The sequence below is a fragment of the Pan paniscus genome, chromosome 21, assembly GCF_029289425.2.
Source record: "Pan paniscus chromosome 21, NHGRI_mPanPan1-v2.0_pri, whole genome shotgun sequence".
Taxonomy (NCBI): Eukaryota; Metazoa; Chordata; class Mammalia; order Primates; family Hominidae; genus Pan; species Pan paniscus.
The window spans coordinates 50,064,969-50,087,151 of NC_073270.2; the positions used below are offsets into that span (position 1 = coordinate 50,064,969).

The following is a 22,183-nucleotide window of genomic DNA, read 5'->3' on the forward strand; positions in this document are numbered from 1 at the left end:
ACGTTCACTGCCAGGACCCAGGTTACCACACAAACAGTCTCCATCCCTAGGACAAGTCACTGAGGCTCACGTGTGCCTCGGTTCCTTCATCTATACAATGGGTGGAGTCACTACCCCAAAGGGAGCTGTGAGGCCCAAGTGAATTGAGGATGTGAAGTTCTGAGCCAGTGCAAAGTGCCAGTTACATAGGAGTGGCTTGTGCTATGCGTTCTGAGAGAGCCGGGCTTACTTGTTGACACTCCTGGGTTCCTAAGTGCCATGGCTGTTTGTGTCTGCCTTCCCTGGGCTGCAGAATTTGTCCTGGTGTATCGAAGATCCCACCTGTTGTTGTCCGAAGAGCCAGAATTGGGAACCTATCAAAGAGAAACTGGGAACAGCCTTCTTCAGTGGGGGCAGCAATTTCAGTTCAGTTTCTTCGGTGGGGCATCCAAGGCCCAAAGAAGGATAAGAACTTGCCTTAAGACACCCAGCACACTGGAGGCAGAGACGGGGCTAGATCGAACGAGTCTCTCTTGTCCTTCTGGCATAGTGGGAGAGCCCCCATAGGGGTCAGGGGTCGCAGCCCTCACCCCTCACTGCTCTGCCCTCCCCACCTTCCCCAGCATCCAGCAGGAAGGTCACTGCTCCAGCAGGAAGGTGTGTGCTTTGGCAGCCGCACTGTCTGGGCTGCCTGTGGTGGGAATTCCACATGTCTGGAGAGGACCCGTCTGGAGTAGCCCAGTCCCAGCCCCCAGCCCTGCTTCGCCAGCTGGCCCAGGGTTTGGCCTGCTGCCCCGAGACTAGGTTCAGCCTGGGAATCCTCAGAGCTTAATAGAAGAGTAGTCTGAGGATTGCAAATTCTTCACCTGTGTTTTTTATATAACACCTTTCTGTTGTAAGTCTATCCCCTTCTATTACAAAAGTAATGCATGTTATTTTTGGGGAATACAAGTAATGAAAGAGGAGAAAATTGAACTCTTTCTTAACCTAGGACTTCAGCAACTCAGAGTCTGAGACTTTAAACACACACACACACACACACGCACACACGTCCATTATCTACATACTCATACATTCACCTGGGGACACATTTGACTCAAGAACACTCAAACACACACACGTAAGTATACTTGCACACACATACACAAGTGCATACATACTCTCACAAGTACACACATACACACAAACACATTCACACACACATTCCTAGAGTGCACACAGTGTGCCAGCCACTGTACTAAGGCTCCACAAATGTTCACTCATTTCGTCTTCGCAGCAATGCTACAAGGTAGGCACCGCTATTTCTCCCATTTTACAGATGAGGCACACAATGGTTGAGTAACGTGCCCAACACCTAGTTAGTGAGGGGGTGGGATAAGGGAAATTTGAACCCAGATTTGTGGGCTTAATTCATTTGCTAATGAATAGGCTGTGTTTGAGTGGCATCATAACGAACATCACCCTAGGCTTTTTTCCTTATGCATCTATATTTGGTTTGGTTAGAAAATGGCATCTTTGGCTGATACAAAAAAATTAGCCAAGTATGATGGTGCGTGCCCGTGGCCCCAGCTATTCAGGAGGCTGAGATGGGAGGATCACCTGAGCCTGGGAGGTGGAGGTTGCAGTGAGCCGAGATTGTGCCACTGCACTCCAGCCTGGACGACAGAGCGAGACTCTGTCTCAAAAGAAAAAAAAAGAAAGACAGCCTGTCCAATATGGTGAAACCCCATCCCTACTAAAAAATACAAAACTTAGCCAGGTGTGGTGGTGTGCACCTGTAGCCCCAGCTACTTAGGAGGCTGAGGCAGGAGAATCGAGGTTGCAGTGAGCCGAGATTGCGCCACTGCACTCCAGCCTGGGCGACAAAGTGAGACAAAAAACAGAAAGAAAAAAAAAAGGAAAGGAAAAGGAAAAGGCATCCTTTTAGATACTAACCAGGCCTGGGGTCAGATCTGGACTTAAATCCTGGCATGATTGCAGACTGGCTGGCTTGACTTTGGGCTTGTTCTTTCTCCTCTCTGGGGCTCAGTTTCCTCATCTATGAAATGGGGAGCTATAGTACCTGCTTCTGAAGGTTGGCTGGGCTTGTGTGTAAAGCACTCAGCCCTGGGCCTGGCACATAGCAGGGGCTCACTAGATGGGCCATATTAACTGTCTACTCCAAGGCTGGAGGGTGTTATAGGGAAAACAGTCAGGAAATACTCTCCAGATGCAAGGTGGCCTTAATATGTCAGGATGTGGAAGGCAGAGAGAAGCCTCGGGGTCTGGGATCTCCCATAGGAGATGAGTATTTTTTCCTGGAATCCCTGCCCTGTTGCCACATCACTACCCTGACCATTCGCCCAGCCCAGCCCTACATGCTTCAGGTGAAAGCAGAGAGAGAGGGGCGGGAGAGAAAAGTCCATCAAGCAGCAGGCGGAGCCTCCCTGCAGGAGTCTGGCCTGGCTGGAAGGGGAAGGGGCTGTGGGGCCAGGGACGTCAGATGCCAACAGCACCAGGGGACCGTTAAAGTCGCTGCGCCGCCAGGTGGGCCAGGGTGTCTGCGGAGGTCCCCGGCCTCCTGGGCTGCCGCCTGCCACCGCTTGGGCTGCCCGTCCTGGGTACGCACCGTTGGAGCCTCCTGCCTGGTCTCTCATGCTTCTCTGTCTCTTCTCTAAGTCGATTTCTTGCTCTTTCTTCTGTTTGTGCCCCTCTCTCTGTCTATTTCTGTCCTCCCCCAGCCACATTGTTGCCTCTCTCTCATTCTCTCTTATCTCTTTACCTTTCTATTTCTCATTCTTTTTTCTCTGTAACTCTTTTTTTCTGTCCCCTTTTTGGGCTCTCTTTTTTCTCTGCCTCTTTCATTCTCTGCCATTGGGTTTTCTCTGTGTCTCATTCTCAATTCCTAAATTGCAGCAAAGCAGGGACAAAAGGACCCTGCAATATGCCTTGGGGTAAGGTGGGCCCTGCCCTCCGAGGGCATTGACTGAGCCCGCTCCAGCAGGATTGGTGAAGAGGATGTCTAGACTGGAGAGGGCTGCTGTCTGTCTCCTGGGCTGGAGGGACAGAGCACTGGCTTTGAAGTGGTGGCGCCATCTCACCCCAGGGCCATGTCTGGATTAGCCACTGTCTGGGCATTTCTTCCCCTTGCCCAACCCACTCAGTCCCCTGGGGTGGAAAGGAAGGGGTGCTGGGCATCTGGACCAGAGCTGCATCTGGAGGTCTTTGCCAAGTTCCCAGGAGGCAGCATCCTCTGGGTCGGCACTGTTGGAGAATGCTCAGGGTCTGGTGCTCTCGTGCCTGCCCCTTCCAGGCAGCCGGCTCTGATTGCACAAGGCAGAGCTGTGACTCCTCCATCCAGCTATGCCCCTGCTGCCCAGCACCGTGGGCCTGGCAGGCCTGCTCTTCTGGGCTGGCCAGGCAGTGAACGCCTTGATAATGCCTAATGCTACCCCAGCCCCGGCCCAGCCTGAGAGCACGGCTGTGCGGCTCCTGAGTGGCCTGGAGGTGCCCAGGTACCGCCGGAAGCGCCACATCTCTGTGAGAGACATGAATGCCTTACTGGATTATCACAACCACATCCGGGCCAGCGTGTACCCACCTGCCGCCAACATGGAATACATGGTGAGTCCCCGTACCTGCCCCCCACCCCCCGCAGTGTCCCTTCCGGCAAACGCAGCCGGACTCATCTTGGCCTAGAATGACTGGCTTTGAAGAGCTGGACCACTTGCCTGCCTGGCCCCACTAGCCAGTATCTGGGTGTCGACCTGTGGAAAGGGCAGGAGTTAATCTGCCCATTTTACAGATGAGGAAACCAAGAAGGTTGCACAGCTGTTCCAGTGAGTCAGGCATGGGACTACTATGTAAGGAGCGCCACTGTGCGCCAGGCACTGCACCTGAGTATCATCTCCATTTTCCAGAGGAAGAAACTGAGACTCAGAGAATTAATTTGCCCGAGGTCACCCAGCCAGGATTTCAATCCAGGTCTGCCTGCTGCCACCTGGCACCATCACAACGGTAACCATCACAATCCCCTACCCAAGAATTTTGACTCCCCACACTGGGGACCTGCATGGGGTGCGTGGCTGGTGCTTTCTATGCTATTGTCTCTTTACCCTAAGGTCTTGACTGACACACCCACAGCATCCTCCACAAGCCCCTGGAGGCAGGCTTGGAGCAGTGGGGACAGGTACTGGGGAATCTCAGGCTGAGGAAAACCAGCAGCTGACCAGCAGAGGAAGCTGGGATGTCTCCCCTCAAAGAGGCAGGGCTGGTGGCTCTCACTCCAGCCCCCAAGAAGTCAAAGGAGGGCACCAACCTTTTGCTTACAGCTCCTCCCCCAGGGCCACTGTCCAAAACCAGCCTAGAGGGATGGGTTTCCAGCCCACCCAGAGATGTCTTTAGGGAAAGAGTTTGCCAGTCTGCCCCCTGAAAGACCAACACATGCCACTCGATAGCCTGAAAACTTAACTTTTTCATCGTATCCATTGACTTATACTTGGAGTACACTTGCAGCCAGGCACCGTGCTAAGCCTTGTGGATACTGCTGGTAACAGAATGGACAAGGCCCCTTCCTTCATGAAGGTGACATTTTAGTGGGAATAAGAGAAAACAAGCAGGAACAACAAGATATTAATGTATATAAGATAACGTGAGGAGGCAATACAGTGTTGGGAGGGGCGGGAATAGGAGCCGGGACGGCAGGCAGCTAGAGTGCAGGGGAGTCATTGACTTGTTCATTCATTCGTTAGCACCTAGAATGCCCTCCATTTTTCAAACAAATGGCACATTTATTGAGCACCTGTTGTGTGTGTGTGGCACCTGCCCCAACAGGTGTTTAATGATTGCAGGCGGCATGGAGCAGAGAGGGTTCAATATCTCACCAGGGACTCCAGGGAGGGCCTGAACATGTAGGTTTGATGTTTAGCCTGCTCCTTCCCTCACTTTACCCCTTTGTAGCATGAGGGAAGCATTCGTCTGCTCTCCCTAAAAGACTGAGCCAGAGAGCCGGGAGCAGTGGCTCACGCCAGTAATCCCAGCACTTTGGGAGGCCGAGGTGGGTGAATCACCTGAGGTCAGGAGTTCCAGACCAGCCTGGCCAACATGGTGAAACCCAGTCTGTACTAAAAATACAAAAATTAGCTAGGTGTGGTGGTGAGCGCCTGTAATCCCAAGCTACTTGAGAGGTGGAGGCAGGAGAATCGCTTGAACCTGGGAGGCCGAGGTTGCAGTGAGCCGAGATCCTGCCAGCCTGGATGACAAGAGTGAAACTCTATCTAAAAAAAAAAAAAAAAAAAAAAAGATTGGGCCAGACAACCCTGGTAGATACCTGGACCCCTCTTTGGATGCCCCATTTCTCCCTCCCTAGCTGACTTCTACTCACAGAACAGGCTGTCCAACTCAACAGCCTTTGCCCTAGCAGCCCTTCTCTCACTGCCACAAGAAAGTTTGGCTCCCATTTCTCACTCTCACACCGACCAGGACTGTAATAATCAATGACTTGTTGAAGGCCTTGTTGCCTTGCTACCCTGAGTCCTCAGTGCCTAGAGATGTTGTTTGATATTTGATGAATGAACAAATCCTATCTCAGAGAATCCCAGGAAGTCAGAGATGGAAGGGAACTAGTATTTTAATGACATATTTTCTGGTTATAAAACTTTGAGAATTCATACATTGGAAAATTACAAAACTGTTAAGGAGGATGAGGAGGGCATTCACCATGTAGTGATGGGGAATAATCACTAAGACAAAAGAGCAAGGTGCAGAATAGAATATGCTGCCATTTGCCTATATATATATATATGTGTGTGTGTGTGTGTGTGTGTCTGTGTGTGTGTGTATATATAGAGAGCTGCTTGTACAGGTATAGAATATATACCTGTATACAGAGGACACAAGAAGCAGTGGTGACTGCCTCTTGGGACGGTGTGCAGGGTGGTGGGGTTGGGGGAGAAGTATAGGAGAGAGATGAGACTTTCTACTGTTCCTCCTTGGTTATCTATTTTTGTTGTTGTTGACACGGAATCTCCCTCTGTTGCCCAAGCTGGAGTGCAGTGGCACGATCTCGGCTCACTACAACCTCTGCCTCCTGAGTTCAAGCAATTCTCGTGCCTCAGCCTCCCAAGTAGCTGGGACCACAGGTACACACCACCATGCCTGACTAATTTTTGTATTATCATTATTATTTTTGAAGACAGAGTTTCACTGTTGTTGCCCAGGATGGAGTACAATGATATGGACTCAGCTCACTGCAACCTCGGTCTCCCAGGTTCAAGCGATTCTCCTGCCTCAGCCTCCCGAATAGCTGGGATTATAGGTGCCCGCCACCACACCCGGCTAATTTTTATATTTTTAGTAGAGACAGGGTTTCACCAGGTTGGCCAGGTTAGTCTCGAACTCCTGACCTCAGGTGATCCGCCCACCTCGGCCTCCCAAAGTGCTGGGATTACAGATGTGAGCCATCATGCCCGGCCTAATTTTTGTATTTTTAGTAGAGAGGGGGTTTCTCCATGTTGGCCAGGATGGTCTCGAACTCCTGACCTCAAGTGATCTGCCTGCCTCAGCCTCCCAAAAGTGCTGAGATTACAGGCGTGAGCCACTGTGCCCAGGCGGATATCTTACATATTAAAATTATGCATATTTTCACGATTTAAAAAAGCTTTTGACTTAAACATTTTTAATGTTAAAATAAACACATTTAGAAAATACTACAAGGCCGGGTGCGATCCATCTGCTTCAGCCTCCCGAAGTGCCCTGTAATCCCAGCACTTTGGGATGCTGAGGCAGGTGAATTGTTTGAGGCCAGGAGTTGGAGACTAGCCTGGGCAACGTGGCAAAACCCTGTCTCTACAAAAATTAGCCAGGTGTGGTGGCATGCGCCTGCAGTCCCAGCTACTCAGGAGGCTGAGGTGGGAGGATCGCCTCCCACCTCACCACCTCCCACTGCACCAGGAGGCAGAGGTTGCAGTGAGCTGCGATCGCACCACTGCACTCCAGCTTGGGTGACAGAGTGAGATCCTGTCTCAAAAAAGAAAAGAAAAGAAAAAAAGAAAGAAAGAAAAAGAAAATACTGTAAGTACAATTTAAGAATTAGTTATTTTCTCATCCTTCTGGGTTCGGTCACTTCTAGGGACTGCTGAGAACTCCTGTACGAACACCCTGGGACCTGCTCAGAGCAGAGCCCAAGCTCAGAGTCAAGAGATCTGGGTGTGGACCCCAGCTCTGGTATGGACTCATGGTTGCCCTTCAAGTCATCAGCGAGCTGAGCCTCAGTCTTCTACTTTGTCACGTGGGTTTGTTGCAGGGTTCCAGGGAGATGGGGTAGAAATGGCACCAGGTAAATGTGCATCTCTGGACACAGTTGTGACGATGGTGGCTATTCCCCTGGGGAATTTCATTGCCTTTCTTTCCCCAGGTCTGGGACAAGCAGCTGGCCAGGGCTGCCGAAGCCTGGGCCACCCAGTGCATCTGGGCACATGGGCCTTCACAGCTGATGAGATACGTGGGCCAGAACTTCTCCATCCATTCTGGCCAGTGAGTGACCCTCTGCCCTTCCTTCACTCAGTCATTCAACAAATACTCATTGAACACTTACTCTGTACCAGGTGCTGCACTTGACACTGGGATACAGTGGCGAGCAAGGCAGACAAGCTCTCCACCTGCAGGGAGCCTGCATTCTAGTTAGAAGGGGCAGGCAAAACCCTAACAAAGTTGTGTATACATTGAATTGAGGCAAGTCTTGTTTGGTTTGAGAACAAACAAGTGCACAGATTGTGGTGGAAAGTGAGGAGGGATTGGAAGACTCAGAAAATAGGATAAGGGGGCTGGGCACGGTGGCTCACACCTGTAATCCCAGCACTTTGGGAGGCTGAGGTGGGCAGATCACTTCAGGTCAGTAGTTCAAGACCAGTCTGGACAGCATGGTGAAACCCCGTCTCTACCAAAAATACAAAAATTAGCCCAGTGTGGTGGCGCATGCCTGTAATCCCAAGTACTCGGGAGGCTGAGGCAGGAGAATCACTTGAACCCGGGAGGTGGAGGTTGTGGTGAGCTGAGATTGCGCCACTGCACTCTAGCCTGAGTGACAGAATGAGACTGTGTCTCAAAAATAATAATGTCAATAAAATAAAATAAAGATAAGGGGATAAAATAAAATAAAGATAAGTCTGAGAATGGCAAACCCACCCTTCTGGCCTGACCTTCTCACCGCCATTCTGACTCTCAAGTCAGATTCCGGGGACCTTCTGATCTGGGTAGCCTTGGGAAGTTATTTCCACTTTCTAAACCTTGGTGTCCCTGTTTGTAAAACAAAGTTGTTAGCCTAGCTCAGTTCTTTCCAGACTTGTGGATTTCACAGGCCTATAAAATTGCAAAAAGAAATCTGTGAGACTGCCACACAATTGTCAGATTTTTATTTTGCCAAATAAGGATGTTAGAAAAACAACTACCTTCCCATCCTCGCCATTCTGCCATCACCCCGGGGAGAGTGGGAAAGAATTAAGGCCAGTCCCTTCAAGTGAGCTCAGTGGAAATTCAGGGCCCTGTCTGCGTTTTTTCATGTCCTTCACTGGTCACAACCAGCACCAGCCTCTGAGAGTCGTGAATGGTCACTCAGAGCCCTACAGAGCAGACATCGGGTGATTCAGTCCTGCCTCCATTTCACTTTCCCTCTCCCCTGCCGCTGAACTCTTCCTGCCAGACTCCACCCCTACCCATGGCCACCATTTGAGAGGCTCACAGAGAGAAAGAAAGCAGTGTTAGACACGAAGCTGTGCTGTCGTAAATTATGAATGTGCATTCTTCCAGATTTTCTCCCTCTTTAGTCATTCATGTATATTTTTATATATTTGTGCCCCTGTCAAATATGTGTAATAGAAAAAGCCCTCAGAGGCCGGGTGCGGTGGCTCATGCTTGTAATCCCAGCACTTTGGGAGGCAGAAGCGAGCGGATCACCTGAGGTCAGGAGTTCGAGACCAGCCTGGCCAACATAGTGAAACCTCGTCTGTACTGAAAATACAAAAATTAGCCAGGCGTATGCAGGTGCATACCTGCAGTCCCAGCTACTTGGGAGGCTGAGGCACAAGAATTTCTTGAACCCAGAAGGCAGAAGCTGTAGTGAGCTGAGATCACACTGCTGCACTCCAGCCTGGGCAACAGAGCGAGACTCCATCTCAAAAAAAAGAAAAAGCCCTCAGGTCCTCCCAGATGGCTTTTCAGACTGCAGAGGTTATCTCTGGGTGACACACCAGTATCTGCCTTCTCCTCACATCTCAGAGGCCTAGGAGATCATCCGAGGAGCCCTTCCTTTCCTAAAAATGCAAGCTCCCCCGTCTGAGATGCACCTCCTGCCCGGCCCTCTGTATAACAGTAACACCTATCCTTTTTTGAGGACTTACCACTTGCCAGGTACAGGGAGGCACTTCACATGGGTTCAGAACATGCCTGTGAGGCAGGGCCACTGCCCTCATGCTCACAGATAGATAGGAAACTGAGATGGGGGAAAGGAAGCAAAGTGATCACCCAAGGTCACCAGCAAGTTGGCGGCCGAGCCACTTTTCCATCCTCTCACCCAGCTTCTTCCGTGTCCCCCGCCTCCCCAGGTACCGGTCCGTAGTGGATCTCATGAAGTCCTGGTCTGAGGAGAAGCGGCATTACTTGTTTCCGGCCCCAAGGGACTGTAACCCACACTGCCCCTGGCACTGCGATGGCCCCACCTGCTCCCATTATACCCAGGTACTCCTCCGTCAGGGCTGAGGGCCCCTGGGATAACACATCCTGGCGCCTTAGAAGAAAAGGAATGTGTGGAGCAGAAATAAGAATGCAAACAAAGACCGTTATGAGCTTCTTTTCACCAAAGAAGCATATTCCTGGAAAGTTGTGTGCACAATGAATTGAGGTGAATCTTTTTTGTTTTTGTTTTTTGTTTGTTTGTTTTTTGAGACAGAGTCTCACTCTGTTGCCGAGGCTGGAGTGTAGTGGTGAGATCTCGGCTCACTGTAACCTCTACCTCCCAGGTTCAAGCGAAACTCTGTCCCCCCCGCAAAAAATTAAAAGTTATATATATATAAAGAAAGAAAATGACTGGGTGCAGTGGCTCACGCTTGTAATCTCAGTAACTTGAGAGGCTGAGATGGCAGGATTTCCTGAACACAGGAGTTTGAGACCAGCCTAGGCAACATAGAAAGACCTCATTTCTAAAAACCTTTTTAAAAATAGTGAGGCGTGGCCACGCAAGGTGGCTCACGCCTGTAATCCCAGCACTTTGGGAGGCCAAGGGGGTGGATCACGAGATCAGGAGATCAAGACCATCCTGGCTAACACGGTGAGACCCCGTCTCTACTGAAAATACAAAAAATTAGCCAGGCGTGGTGGCATGTGCCTATAATCTCAGCTACTCGGGAGGCTGAGGCAGGACAATCACTTGAACCCAGGAGGCAGAGGTTGCAGTGAGCCGAGATTGCACTACTGCACTCCAGCCTGGGCAACAGAACGAGACTCCGTCTCAAAAAAAAAAAAAGTGAAGCTTGGTGGTGCACACCTTTAGTCCCAGCTACTTGGGAGGCTGAGGCAGGAGGATTGCTTGAGCCCAGGAGGTTGAGGTTGTGGTGAGCTATGATCCCACCACTGCACTCCAGCCTGGGTGACAGTGAGACCCACCTCTCTAAAAATAATAATAATTTAAAAAGGAAATGAATAGAAAAGTATAGAAAATATATTGGCTGGCCAGGTGCAGTGGCTCATGCCTGTAATCGTAGCACTTTGGGAGGCCAAGGTGGGCAGATCACCTGAGGTCAGGAGTTCAAGACCAGCCTGGCCAACATGATGAAACCCCATCTCTACTAAAAATCCAAAAAATTAGCTAGGTGTGCTGGTGGTTGCCTGTAATCCCAGCTACTCGGGAGGCTGAGGCAGGAGAATCACTTGAACCTGGGAGGCAGAGGTTGCAGTGAGCCAAGATACCACCGCTGCGCTCTAGCCTGGGAGACCGCGAGACTCTGTCTCCAAATAAATAAATAAATAAAAACATTAGTGACTGTCAAAAAAAAAAAAAAGAAAATATATTGGCTAGTCTGAAGGTAGTGAGTTCTCTCAATTGATTGTTTACAGTCAGTTACAGATCCAACTTCCTTCTCGCGACTGCACTTGACTGAGTGCAGTATGAAATGAAAGAAAGAAAATATATCACACATGGTAACATGATAAGGCTAGTGATTTGTAAAACTCTTGTTCAAATTGTGTATATGTGTGTGTCTGTTTGTACACCTGTAACAATATAAAAATTATTCCTTACTGTTGGTTGTAATAAAAAGAAAAGATTGAGAAACATCATGTTACAATATAAATGCCTCCGTTTCCTCCCCCAACACCTTGGAACAGGCAGACTATCTCTCCCAGGAAGACCTCACCTAATGCAACTGTACAACCCCAGGGAGCCTGGGTCCCACTGAGCCCTTCTCATAGCCCCCTCTGTCTCTGTCCTTCACCAGATGGTGTGGGCATCCTCCAATCGGCTGGGCTGCGCCATCCACACCTGTAGTAGCATCAGTGTCTGGGGCAACACCTGGCATCGGGCGGCATACCTGGTCTGCAACTATGCCATTAAGTAAGTGCCTGCACCAAGGCAAAGAGGGCCCTGGGGCCGGCGGGTGGGTCCTGAGAATTCAAAGAAAGATACGCTCCATATCCCTTCTTCATTCTAAGTGCCCTCAATACCATATAATTTGGGTAGTTTTAAGAGTTTACTAAGGCCGAGCATGGTGGCTCATGCCTGAAATCCCAGCACTTTGGGAAGCCAAGGTGGGCAGATCCCTTGAGCCCAGGAGTTCAAGATCAGCCTGGGGAACAAAGCAAGACCCCAACTCTTAAAAAAAAAAAATTAGCTGAGTGCCATGGTGATCATCTGTAGTCCTAGATACTGGGGGAGGGGTGAGGCGGGAGGGTCACTTGAGCCCAGGAGGTTGAGGCTGCAGTGAGCCATTATCATGCTCACTCATGAGTGAGAAACTGTCTCAAAAAAAAAAGTCAATTAATAATCCATTTTTTCTTTCTTTCTTTCTTTCTTCTTTTTTTTTTTTTTTTTTTTTTTGAGAAGAGGCCTTGCTCTCTCAGCCAGGCTGGAATGCAGTGGCATGATCTCAGCTCGCTGCAGCCTCCACTTCCCAGGTTCAAGCAATTTTCCTGCCTCAGCCTCCCGAGTAGCTGGGATTACAGGCGTCTGCCACCACGCCCAGCTAATTGTTGTATTTTTACTAGAGACAAGGTTTCGCCATATTGGCCAGACTGGTCTCAAACCCCTAACCTCAGGTGATCTGCCCGCATCGGCCTCCCAAAGTGCTGGGATTACAGGAGTGAGCCACTGCGCCTGGCCTATTTTCTCTTCTTTTTTTGAGACAAGGTCTCCCTCTGTTGCCCAGGCTGGAGTACAGTGGCACAATCACAGCTCACTACAGCCTCGACTGGCTGGGCTCAAGTAACCCTCCTCACTTCAGCCTCTCAAGTAGCTGGGACTACAGGTGAATGCCACCATGCCTCGCTAATTTTTTGTAGAGACGGGGTCTCACTATGTTGCCCAGGCTGGTCTTGAACTCCTAGGCTCAAGCAGTCCTCCTTCCAAGGTCTCCCAAAGTGCTGGGATTACAGGCGTGAGCCACCCTACCCAGCCCAATAATCCTTTTCCTTTACCCAAGTTTGAGAATCACTGGGAAATAGACAGGATTGACACAGGTGGAAAGACAGTGTTGCTGAAGTCAGTAGTGGAGAATGTGGCTTAGATCTGCCGATACACCAGCCAACTAGGCTTACAAATATCTCACTACTGAATTAGACCTACACATCCAGTGGCAGGTAACACTGGATAGCCAAAGGCCCCTTCTTACAAGTACAGTGCCAGCCCTCTAAGCTCACGACAAGAAAAATACAGCCAAGAACACATGCTCCCTGCAGGCAGGCAGATCCCAAAGAAAAGGAAGGAGGAATGAGTGTGCTTAGCTTCTCCAGTTTGCTGGGTGGGAGAGTTTAGGAGATGCCTGCATATAAGCCTCTTGGAAACAGGGAGCAAGCGTAATGAAACTTGCAGACGTTCCAGATTCTCATAGAAAAACAAGAACAGGCCAGGCGCAGTGTCTTACACCTGCAATCCCAGCACTTTGGGGGGCTGAGGCGGGTGAATCACCTGAGGTTAGGAGTTTGAGACCAGCCTGGCCAACATGGCAAAACCTCGTGTCTACCAAAAATACCAAAATTAGCTGGGCATGGTGGCACGTGCCTGTAATCCCAGCTACTTGGGAGGCTGAGGCAGGAGAATCGCTTGAGCCTCATAAGTGGAGGTTGCAGCGAGCTGAGATCACACCACTGCATTCCAGCCTGGGCAACAGAGCAAGACTCCATCTCAAACAACAACAAAAACAAAAACAAAACAAGAACAAATTCTAAGTAAACATGATATTTAGAATTTCTTTTTTCTTTTTTCTTTTTTTTTGGGGGGGGACGAGGTCTTGCTCTGTTGCCCAGGCTGGAGTGCAATAGCCAGATCATAGCTCACTGCAGCCTCAAACTCCAGGGTTCAAGCAATCCTCCCGCCTCACCCTCCTGAGTAGCTGGAAGTACAGGCATGCACCATTACACCTGGCTAATTTTTAACATTTTTGTAGAGATGGGGGGCTCATTATTTTGCCTAGTCTGGTCTTGAACTCCTGGCCTCAAGCAATCTCCCTACTTGGACTCCCAAAGTGCTGGGATTATAGGTGTGAGCCACCCACCGTGCCTGCCCTAGAATTCCAAAATTATATAATAACCACATTTTACTGTCACGTAGCCTTTAATCATTTACAAACTACTTTCACACTATCTCATTGAAGAGATGAAAGAAAGAAGGAAAAAGGGGGGAACCCTAGGAGGACATTCTTTTTACAAATTAAGAAATTGAGGCTCAGGCAGGTTGAGTAATTTACCAAATGTCACAAAGCCAACAAGTAGTAGAGCTGGTTCAGAAGAATCAGTCTTTTGATTCCAAATTCCAAATTCTTTCTATTGTATTATTCTGATGTTCTTGAAGTCATTAGTAGCCTGAAACAAATTCTCAAAACAGGATACTTGTTATTTGTTAGAAATGGCATCTATTGACAATGTGTCACATTACAGCCCAGCTTTATCAGACACAGAAAAATACAAGAAACCAAATTTCATTACAAATAGCGTCTAATTTTTTTTTTTTTTTTTTTGGAGGCAGGGTCTTGCTGTGTTACCTAGGCTCGGAAGTACAGTGGCATGGCCACAGCTCACTGCAGCCTCAACCTCCCAGGCTCAAGTTTTCTAGTTTGTTTGTTGACATATCAAATGTTTGAAGCATTGAGTGTTATCAGTATAGTTGTTAAGATTTTTAGCCTCTGGGGCCAAGACTACCAGGGTTCAAATGTGTGATCTTACTTAACTTCTCTATTCCTGTTTATTCATCTGCAAAATGGGAATAAAATAATACCCAATCTTGGAATTGAGGGAATTGAGTGAGATAACACAGGTAATGCCCCCAGGCTCATAAGTGGGGAATACAGATTGGTTACTATTGTTATTACCAGGCCTAGGTTTGATTCCCCTCTGCAATGCATCTACTAAGCATTTGAATACATCTTTTTATCTTGACAGGCTTCGGCCTTCCCCTTCCCCTTCCTTTCTTTCCTTCCCCTTTCCTTTTCCCTTTTTCCTTTCCCTTTTCCCCTTTCTCCTTTTTCCTTTCTCCTTTCCTTTCCTTTCCTTTCTTTTCTTCTGTCCAGCTCTGTCACCCAGGCTGGAGTGCAGTGGCAGAATCTCAGCTCTGCAACCTCCACGTTCCTGGTTCGAGCAATCCTCACACCTCAGCCTCCCCAGTAGCTGGGACTACAGGTGTTCACCACCACACCTGGCTTATGTTTTGTTTTTTGTTTTTGTTTTTTGTAGAGACGGGGGTCTCGCCATGTTGCCCAGGCTAGTCTGGAACTCCTGGGCTCAAGCAATCTGCCCACCTCAGTCTCCCAAAGTGCTGGGACTACAGGCACGAGCCACCAAGCCCAGTCCCTTTAAGGTTAATGCTACCTGCTCCAGAATTTAAGGATTAAAATATAACGTGAGGCCAGGCGTGGTGGCTCACGCCTGTAATCCCAGCACTCTGGGAGGCCGAGGCAAGTGGATCACCTGAGGTCAGGAGGTCGAGACCAGCCTGGCCAACATAGTGAAATCCCATCTCTACTAAAAGCACAAAAATTAGTCGGGCATGGCGGTGCGTCCCTGAGGCAGGAGAATCGCTTGAACCCGGGAGGCGGAGTCTGCAGTGACCTGAGATCATGCCACTGCACTCTAGCCTGGGCGACAATGTGAGACTCTATCTCAAAGTAAAATAAAATAAAATAAAATAAAATAAAATAAAATAAAATAAAATAAAATAAAATAAATAAAACAAATAGGCCTCTGTGGTGCCTTGCCCATAATACATGCTAAATAAATGGTGGCCATGACTAGAACTAAGTTATAAACTCGGGCGTGGGAAATCGACCGTTTTCATTTCTATATCCTTCTACTATAGTGATTGCAATCCTTTGTTTTTTTAAGCAGAACTTTTTTCTAAGTGGTTAAATTAAACAAAAAAAGAACTCCATGTCATCCCAGGTATCACCACCACCCACTCTCCCTGCCCCCAAACTTCTGAGAGCACCTTTTGAGAACTGTGGACTGACAGCAGCCGGCACAAATCCTGATGTTCAATAGGTGACCCAGAAGTGTTTGTTGAATGACTAAATGATTGAATGAGTCCTGTTAGGAAACCAGAAGTGAGTATTTTTCTGAGCACTTCAGCTGATTTCACTCATGGTCACTCAACAATCACGTTTGGAGAAAAAAGATTATATTTCTGCTCAAAGGTGTGTTCATTTAAGGTGAGAAAACAAGGCACTGGGGCTTGGCAAAGAATGCCACAGGCCAGTGGTGAGATTATTAGGCAGCCATGAGCAAGAGCTGGAGGAACAATTTTAGGCTTTGAAAGGAGAAAGAGGGAGAAAAAGGCTGGGCGCGGTGGCTCACATCTGTAATTCCAGCACTTTGGGAGGCCAAGGTGGGCAGATCACTTGAGGTCAGGAGTTCGAGACCAGCCTGGCCAACATGGTGAAACTCTGTCTGTACTAAAAATACAAAAATTAGCCAGGTGTGGTGGCACATGCCTATAATCCCAGCTACTCAGGAGGCTGAGGCACGAGAATTGCTTGAACCCAGGAGGCGGAGGCTGCAGTGAGCCAAGATCGCACCATTGCATTCCAGACTGCGTGACAGAGCGAGACTCCCTCTCAGAACAAAACAAACAAAAAGAATAAGAAAATCAACCCTTACAAGGGAGCCACTAATTAACTAGGCACAGTGCTAGGTGCATACATACATGTGATCTTTGCTGAATTCCTTAGAGAGAGAGGAGGCTCTTCTCTTGGTTTTACAGGAGAAACCAAGGCTTACAGGTTGGGCACAGTGGCTCATGACTGTAATCTCAGCACTTTGGGAGGCTGAGGCAGGAGGACTGCTTGAGTCCAGAAGTTTGAGACCAGCCTGAGCAGTATAGGGAGACCGCCCCCCACCTCTGCAAATAAGTAAAAAATTAGCTGGGCATGGTAGCATGTGCCTGTAGTCTTAGCTACTCAGAAGACTGAGTTGGGAGGATTGCTTGAGCCCAGGACGTCAAGGCTGCAGTGAGCTATGGGTGACAGAGCAAAACAAAATAAATAAAGAAAGAAAGAAAGAAAAGAAAAAAAAGAAACCAAGGCTTGCAGATGTGACTTGCCCCAGGTCCCCAGGGCTGGTCAGTGGCAGCGCTGAGATCTGGACATCTGTGTGAAGGTTACTCACCTAATGCTCCTCTGTCTCCCTGGGTCCTTTTCTCTTCCAGGGGCAACTGGATTGGCGAGTCCCCGTACAAGATGGGAAAGCCGTGCTCCTCCTGTCCCCCCAGTTATCAAGGCAGCTGCAATAGCAACATGTGCTTCAAGGGGCTGAAATCCAACAAGCTCACGTGGTTCTGAATTTTCTCTGGGCTTTGGTGCGCCTCCAGCTGGGCCTGACCCTCCATGTCCTGCCCTCAAAAAACTGGGTGGAGAAATAATTGTTTCTTTAAAGGATATGAGTTAGAATCACCCCCTATTGAATTTTCCCTCCTAGATCCCCTTCTTAAATGTCCAACATGGGTCAAAAGAAAATGACCTCCTTGCCTTCCTTCTTTCCTTGTTGCATCTTTCTTTTCTTGGGCCTCTGGGAAAGAGCCCTGCATCTTTCACTAATTCAGTTCTCAGAGAACCAAGGCTGGAAGGCATAGAACTGGCACCTTGGGACCAGGCATAATGGCTCACACCTATAATCCCAGTATTTTGGGAGGCTGAGGTGGGAGAATCACTTGAGTCCTGGAGTTGGAGAACAGCCTGGAAAGCCTGGCGATACCCCATCTCTATTTAGAAACAAACAAACAAACAAATAAAAAATCTGGCACCTCGGTTTTGTAACTCTCAGGCTTTGTCAAACCCAAATGACTTTGTCCATCCAATGAAAGGAATTCCACTGGGTGCGGCGGCTCACACCGGTAATCCCAGCACTTTGGGAGGCTGAGGCAGGTGGATCACCTGAGGTCAACAGTTCAAGACCAGCCTGGCCAACATGGTGAAACTCTGTCTCTACTAAAAATACAAAAATTAGCCAGGAGTGGTGGCTCGCGCCTATAATCGCAGCTGCTCGGGAGGCTGAGGCAGGAGAATCGCTTGAACCTGGGAGGCGGAGGTTGCAGTGAGCAGAGATCCAGCCACTGCATTCCAGCCTGAGGACAGAGTGAGACTCTGTCTCTAAAAAAAAAAAAAAAAAGAAAGAAAGAAAGGAAACCCGCTTTCATTCGTCTCATAACAGTCAACCAGTTTCTGGGCAGCCTTTGAGGACTTGTGATTCGCTCCCTGAGTTGGGCACATTTCAGGCCCATGATTTTGAAAAACATTGAAATTGGCTTGTGGACATCCGCCCCCCACCCCCACTGCATGGTACTGGAGCCATGACAGAGTCCAGGCCCCCCTTTTTACAGATGGGTACACTGAGGCTCAGAGCAGGGTGTAACTTACCCAGAGCTGCACAGCTTGTCTTTGATGGCCAAGGTTAGAGCTCAGTCTCTCACAGCTCCTTCCTGCTTCCTCGGCTCTCAGAACTGAGAAGTGAAAACCAAAGTTGGCCTGAGGGGACTCTCTCTGGGCCTTTTTTTCTCTATCTCTGCCTCGGTCTCTCTCTCTTTTGTCTACTGTCCGTTCTATCTCTGCCTGTTTTTGTTTTGGTCTCTGCATCTCTGATTCTTTTTCTCCCATATAATCTTACTCTCATTCCAATAAACCATTTCCCCTCTCCCCCCACCATCCCACCCAGGGATCATAGCACACAAAAGTCCTTTTGTCTCCAGAGATAGTAAAATCTCCTCCCTCAGACCTTGCCCTGCAGCTGGGGCCCACTCCCTGCCTGGCTGGAGAGCTCTTCCTTTGAAGACCCGGGATGGAAAACAGGCCCTTTTCCATGGAGTCCCTACGTTGTCCTGGATGGAATGAATTTTCTCATCCTGTGCATGTCACCCCCTCCCATTCCACCCCCAATAAAGTCTTTTGAGATCCAGTGTAGTGGCTCTTTCTGGTCCCTCCCTCTCTTGGCTCCCAAGAGGGTCAAAACACAAGGAATGGGAACTGGGTGGGGGAAGATGGGTGAGAGGAAAACCAGCTCAACTGGAAGACCAGGGGAAGGAACTAACAGCGCTTTGGGCCCCGCTCTGCAGAAGGCTAGATCAATGCACAAGTGCATGCACGTATACTATTGCTCCACTTTACAGATGAGATAAATGAGGCATGGGGTGAGTACTAGCTTCTAAATGCTGGAAATGAGTGAAATAAGAGAATTAAGAGGTCGGGCATGGTGGCTCATGCCTGTAATCCCAGCACTTTGGGAGGCCAAGGCGGCAGATAGCTTGAGGCCAGGAGTTCAAGACCAGTCTGGGCAACACAGTGAAACTCTGTCTCTACTAAAATTACAAAAATTAGCCAAGCATGGTGGGGCACGCCTGTAATCCCAGCTACTCAGGAGGCTGAGACACCAGAATTGCTTGAACCCAGGAAGTGAAGGTTGCAGTGAGCCAAGACTGCACCACTGCACTCCAGCCTGGGTGACACAGCAAGTCTGTGTCTCAAAAAAAAAAAAAGAGAATTAAGGACACTGTTGTGAGTTCATTGTTCTTAGACTATATCTTTCCTACTTTATTTTTTGGAATGGGCTCTCGAAGGCAGTATCAGAAATGGAAAACCGAAGAGATCACGTGGAATTCCCACCTTACAGTGGCACTTTTTGCTTGTCTCTTCCCTGGCACAGTGGCTCATACCTGTAATCCCAGCACTTTGGGAGGCCAAGGAAGGTGGATCACCTGAGTTCAGGAGTTCCAGACCAGCCTGACCAACATGGTGAAACCCCGTCTCTACTAAAAATACAAAATTAGCCAGGCGTGGTGCTGTGTGCCTGTAATCCCAGCTACTTGGGAGGCTGAGGAAGGAGAATCGCTTGAACCCAGGAGGCGGAGGTTAAAGTGAGCCGAGATGGCGCCATTGCACTCCAGCCTGGACAACAAGAGCAAAACTCTGTCTCAGAAAAAAAAAAAAAAAAAGAACAGATTTAATGAAACTTCTTGAATCCCAGTTTTTACATCTGTAAAATGGGAATATTGACAGTGACAATTCAATGACGTTAAGAATATACAATGCTGACAAACTAAAGAGTTCATAAATGCCAGTAGTTGTCATCCTCATTATCCTGGTGCTCAGGAAGGCAATGTGAGACCTGTTGAAATAGCATGGGCTTTGGGGTCAGATGATGCTGAATTCCAGTTCTGTGTTGGCTCCTTCCTAGTTACGTGACCTCATGATGCCACTTCATGCAGGGGGTCACGTACCACTTAAATCTCCAGAACATTTTGGGAAATTGACATAGGGTTAGCAAACCTCCCCCACCCCCATATAAAAATATTAATACTTTTTTTTTTTTCTGAGATGGAGTCTGGCTCTGTCGCCGAGGCTGCAGTGCAGTAGTGCAATCTCGGCTCACTGCAACATTTGCCTCCTAGGTTGAAACGATTCTCCTCCTTCAGCCTCCCGAGTAGCTGAGATTACAGGTGCTCGCTGCCACACCCAGCTAATTTTTGTATTTTTAGTAGAGATGGGATTACACCGTGTTGGCCAGCCTGGTCTCAAACTCCTGACCTCAAGTGATCCACCTGCCTCAGCCTCCCAAACTGCTGGGATTACAGGCATGAGCCACTACACCCGACCAAGAATATTAATACTTTTTAAAAAAAAAAATCGAACAGTTATTTATTTATTTATTTTGAGATGGAGTCTCTCTCTGTTGCCCAGGCTGGAGTGCAGTGGCGCGATCTTGGCTCACTGCAACCTCTGTCCCCCTGGTTCAAACGATTCTCTTGCCTCAGCCTCCCGTTTGCCACCATGCCCGGCTAATTTTTTTATTTTTAGTAGAGACGGGGTTTCACCATGTTGGTCAGGCTGGCCTCAAACTCCTGACCTCGTGATCGGCGCGCCTCAGCCTCCCAAAATGCTGGGGTTACAGGCGTGAGCCACTGCACCCGGCCCCAAAATCTAACGTTTGTTATCACTGTTGTTTTACAAAAGAAAGGACATTTTAATGCAACCCATGCCCATCCGTAGGGGCTGAAGGTCCCTCTGAGGTGATTGATAAAGCTGAAAAAAGAGACTATGGGAAGAGAAGAGGAATATTATCAATTAGCTATTTTAGAAGCAGGGCAAACTATGAGCTAGGTATTCCTATAAGGAAATGAAATAATTTACTAAAAAACATACAGCAAGAAAATAATAGAGCTGGAGTTTTCTGATTTTTCTGAGTCCAGAATTTGTTTCACTGTTCTCATTTCAGCTCTCTCTAACAGGATGCATGACCTTGATTTCAGAATCCCCAAGCAGGTGGTGAGATCCAAAACTGAGACAAAAGAAACGGGGCTGTTCCAAAAAAAAGCTAGGTGGCAGGTGTCTAACATGCCAGGGAGCTAAAACAGGGTGTGCAAGTTTCAGCAGCAGGTTGAATTTAGAATGGGGAAGGAGACCAGAGGAGACGCCAGACAGGATGACTTTGTCCCATTGGCCTGGAGGCAGCCCCATGTTTCTCCACCCCTCATATCACCCACCAGTTTGTAATAGTATCTTTGAATGACGATCTGATTAAGGTCCGTCTCCTCCATTAGTCCACAAGTTTCGGGGGTACATCTACTTTGCTCATTTCCATATCCCCAGAGTCTAGCACAAGGCCTGGTACATAGTAGGTGCTCAATAAATATGTTAGATGAAAGGAAGATAACACCTCTATGTACTAGCAGTGAGACTCCAGGCATGCAATTTCTCTCTGTCCTTCAGTCTCTTCATCTCAAGGTTTAATTTAAATATGGTAACGCCTGTATGCAACTCCCAGCATCCAGTAGGCACTCACTAAACACAGTTCTCCACCCTCCTTTTTTCCTCTGCCCCTCCCTCGGTTTTCCCACTACTTCCTGCATGGTGACACACCCATAGTTTGGAGCCATAAAACCCAACCCAGGTTGGACTCTCACCTCTCCAGCCCCTTCTGCTCCAGCCCTGTCCTCAAATTGGGGGACTGATGTCCCCATACACCTGGCTCTGGGTTCCCCTAACCCCAGAGTGCAGGACTAGGACCCGAGTGGACCTCAGGTCTGGCCAGGTCGCCATTGCCATGGAGACAGCAACAGTCCCCAGCCGCAGGTTCCCTAAGTGACTGGTTACTCTTTAACGTATCCACCCACCTTGGGTGATTAGAAGAATCAATAAGATAACCGGGCGGTGGCAGCTGGCCGCACTCACCGCCTTCCTGGTGGACGGGCTCCTGGTGGCTGTGCTGCTGCTGTGAGTGGGCCCCTGCTCCTCCATGCCCCCAGCTCTCCGGCTGGGTGGGCTTGGCCATGGTCAGCGTGAACTCGCCCCTCGGGGCTCCAGTGGAGAGTTCTTACGGTAAGTGGGGCTGGGGGAAGACTGGACAGGGCGGGACTGCGGTCAGCTTTGGGAGGCCATGGGACACCTCCCCGTGTGTTTCTTACGGGCCCAAAGCGACTCCTGGAGCTCCTCTGGAAGGGCAGGAAGCCCCACGGAGGCAATGTGACTGCTTCCCTAAGCTCCCAAGC

At 48.9% G+C, this 22,183-nt stretch overlaps 2 protein-coding genes and 1 long non-coding RNA gene across 5 annotated transcripts in view; 2 read left to right on the forward strand and 1 right to left on the reverse strand.

Annotated features, from left to right (window-relative positions):
- The first annotated feature begins 1,047 nt into the window (after positions 1-1,047).
- R3HDML (R3H domain containing like) lies at positions 1,048-17,434 on the forward strand. Its single transcript, XM_003825924.5, has 5 exons — positions 1,048-3,582; positions 7,373-7,491; positions 9,558-9,690; positions 11,445-11,560; positions 16,856-17,434. Exons 1-5 carry the CDS (start codon positions 3,322-3,324, stop codon positions 16,986-16,988), a joined length of 762 nt encoding a protein of 253 aa, XP_003825972.1. The 5' UTR covers positions 1,048-3,321; the 3' UTR covers positions 16,989-17,434.
- Positions 13,656-21,402, reverse strand: LOC130541056 (uncharacterized). Its single transcript, XR_008955097.1, has 4 exons — positions 21,179-21,402; positions 18,063-18,145; positions 16,816-17,052; positions 13,656-14,022 (listed from the first exon to the last, which is right to left on the reverse strand). It is a non-coding gene; the product is annotated as an uncharacterized LOC130541056 (long non-coding RNA).
- Positions 21,403-21,819: 417 nt separating this feature from the next.
- Positions 21,820-22,183, forward strand: part of HNF4A (hepatocyte nuclear factor 4 alpha) — a 79,446-nt gene continuing 79,082 nt past the window's right edge. For 2 of the 3 annotated variants that reach the window (XM_034947041.3, XM_034947042.3), the window contains exon 1: positions 21,843-22,013. In XM_034947041.3, coding sequence (XP_034802932.1) covers positions 21,965-22,013 — 49 coding nt within the window. In that variant the 5' untranslated portion in view covers positions 21,843-21,964. Of the gene's footprint in view, positions 22,014-22,183 lie in introns of all 3 variants that reach the window. The other variant, XR_008622248.1, reaches the window with a different exon arrangement.

Excerpts from the sequence above, each read along its gene's own strand:
- R3HDML (XM_003825924.5), top strand. The coding sequence starts at position 3,322 with ATGCCCCTGCTGCCCAGCACCGTGGGCCTGGCAGGCCTGCTCTTCTGG. Across the intron at positions 3,583-7,372 it reads CCGCCAACATGGAATACATG|GTCTGGGACAAGCAGCTGGC; the intron begins GTGAGTCCCCGT and ends TTCTTTCCCCAG. Across the intron at positions 9,691-11,444 it reads CCTGCTCCCATTATACCCAG|ATGGTGTGGGCATCCTCCAA; the intron begins GTACTCCTCCGT and ends GTCCTTCACCAG.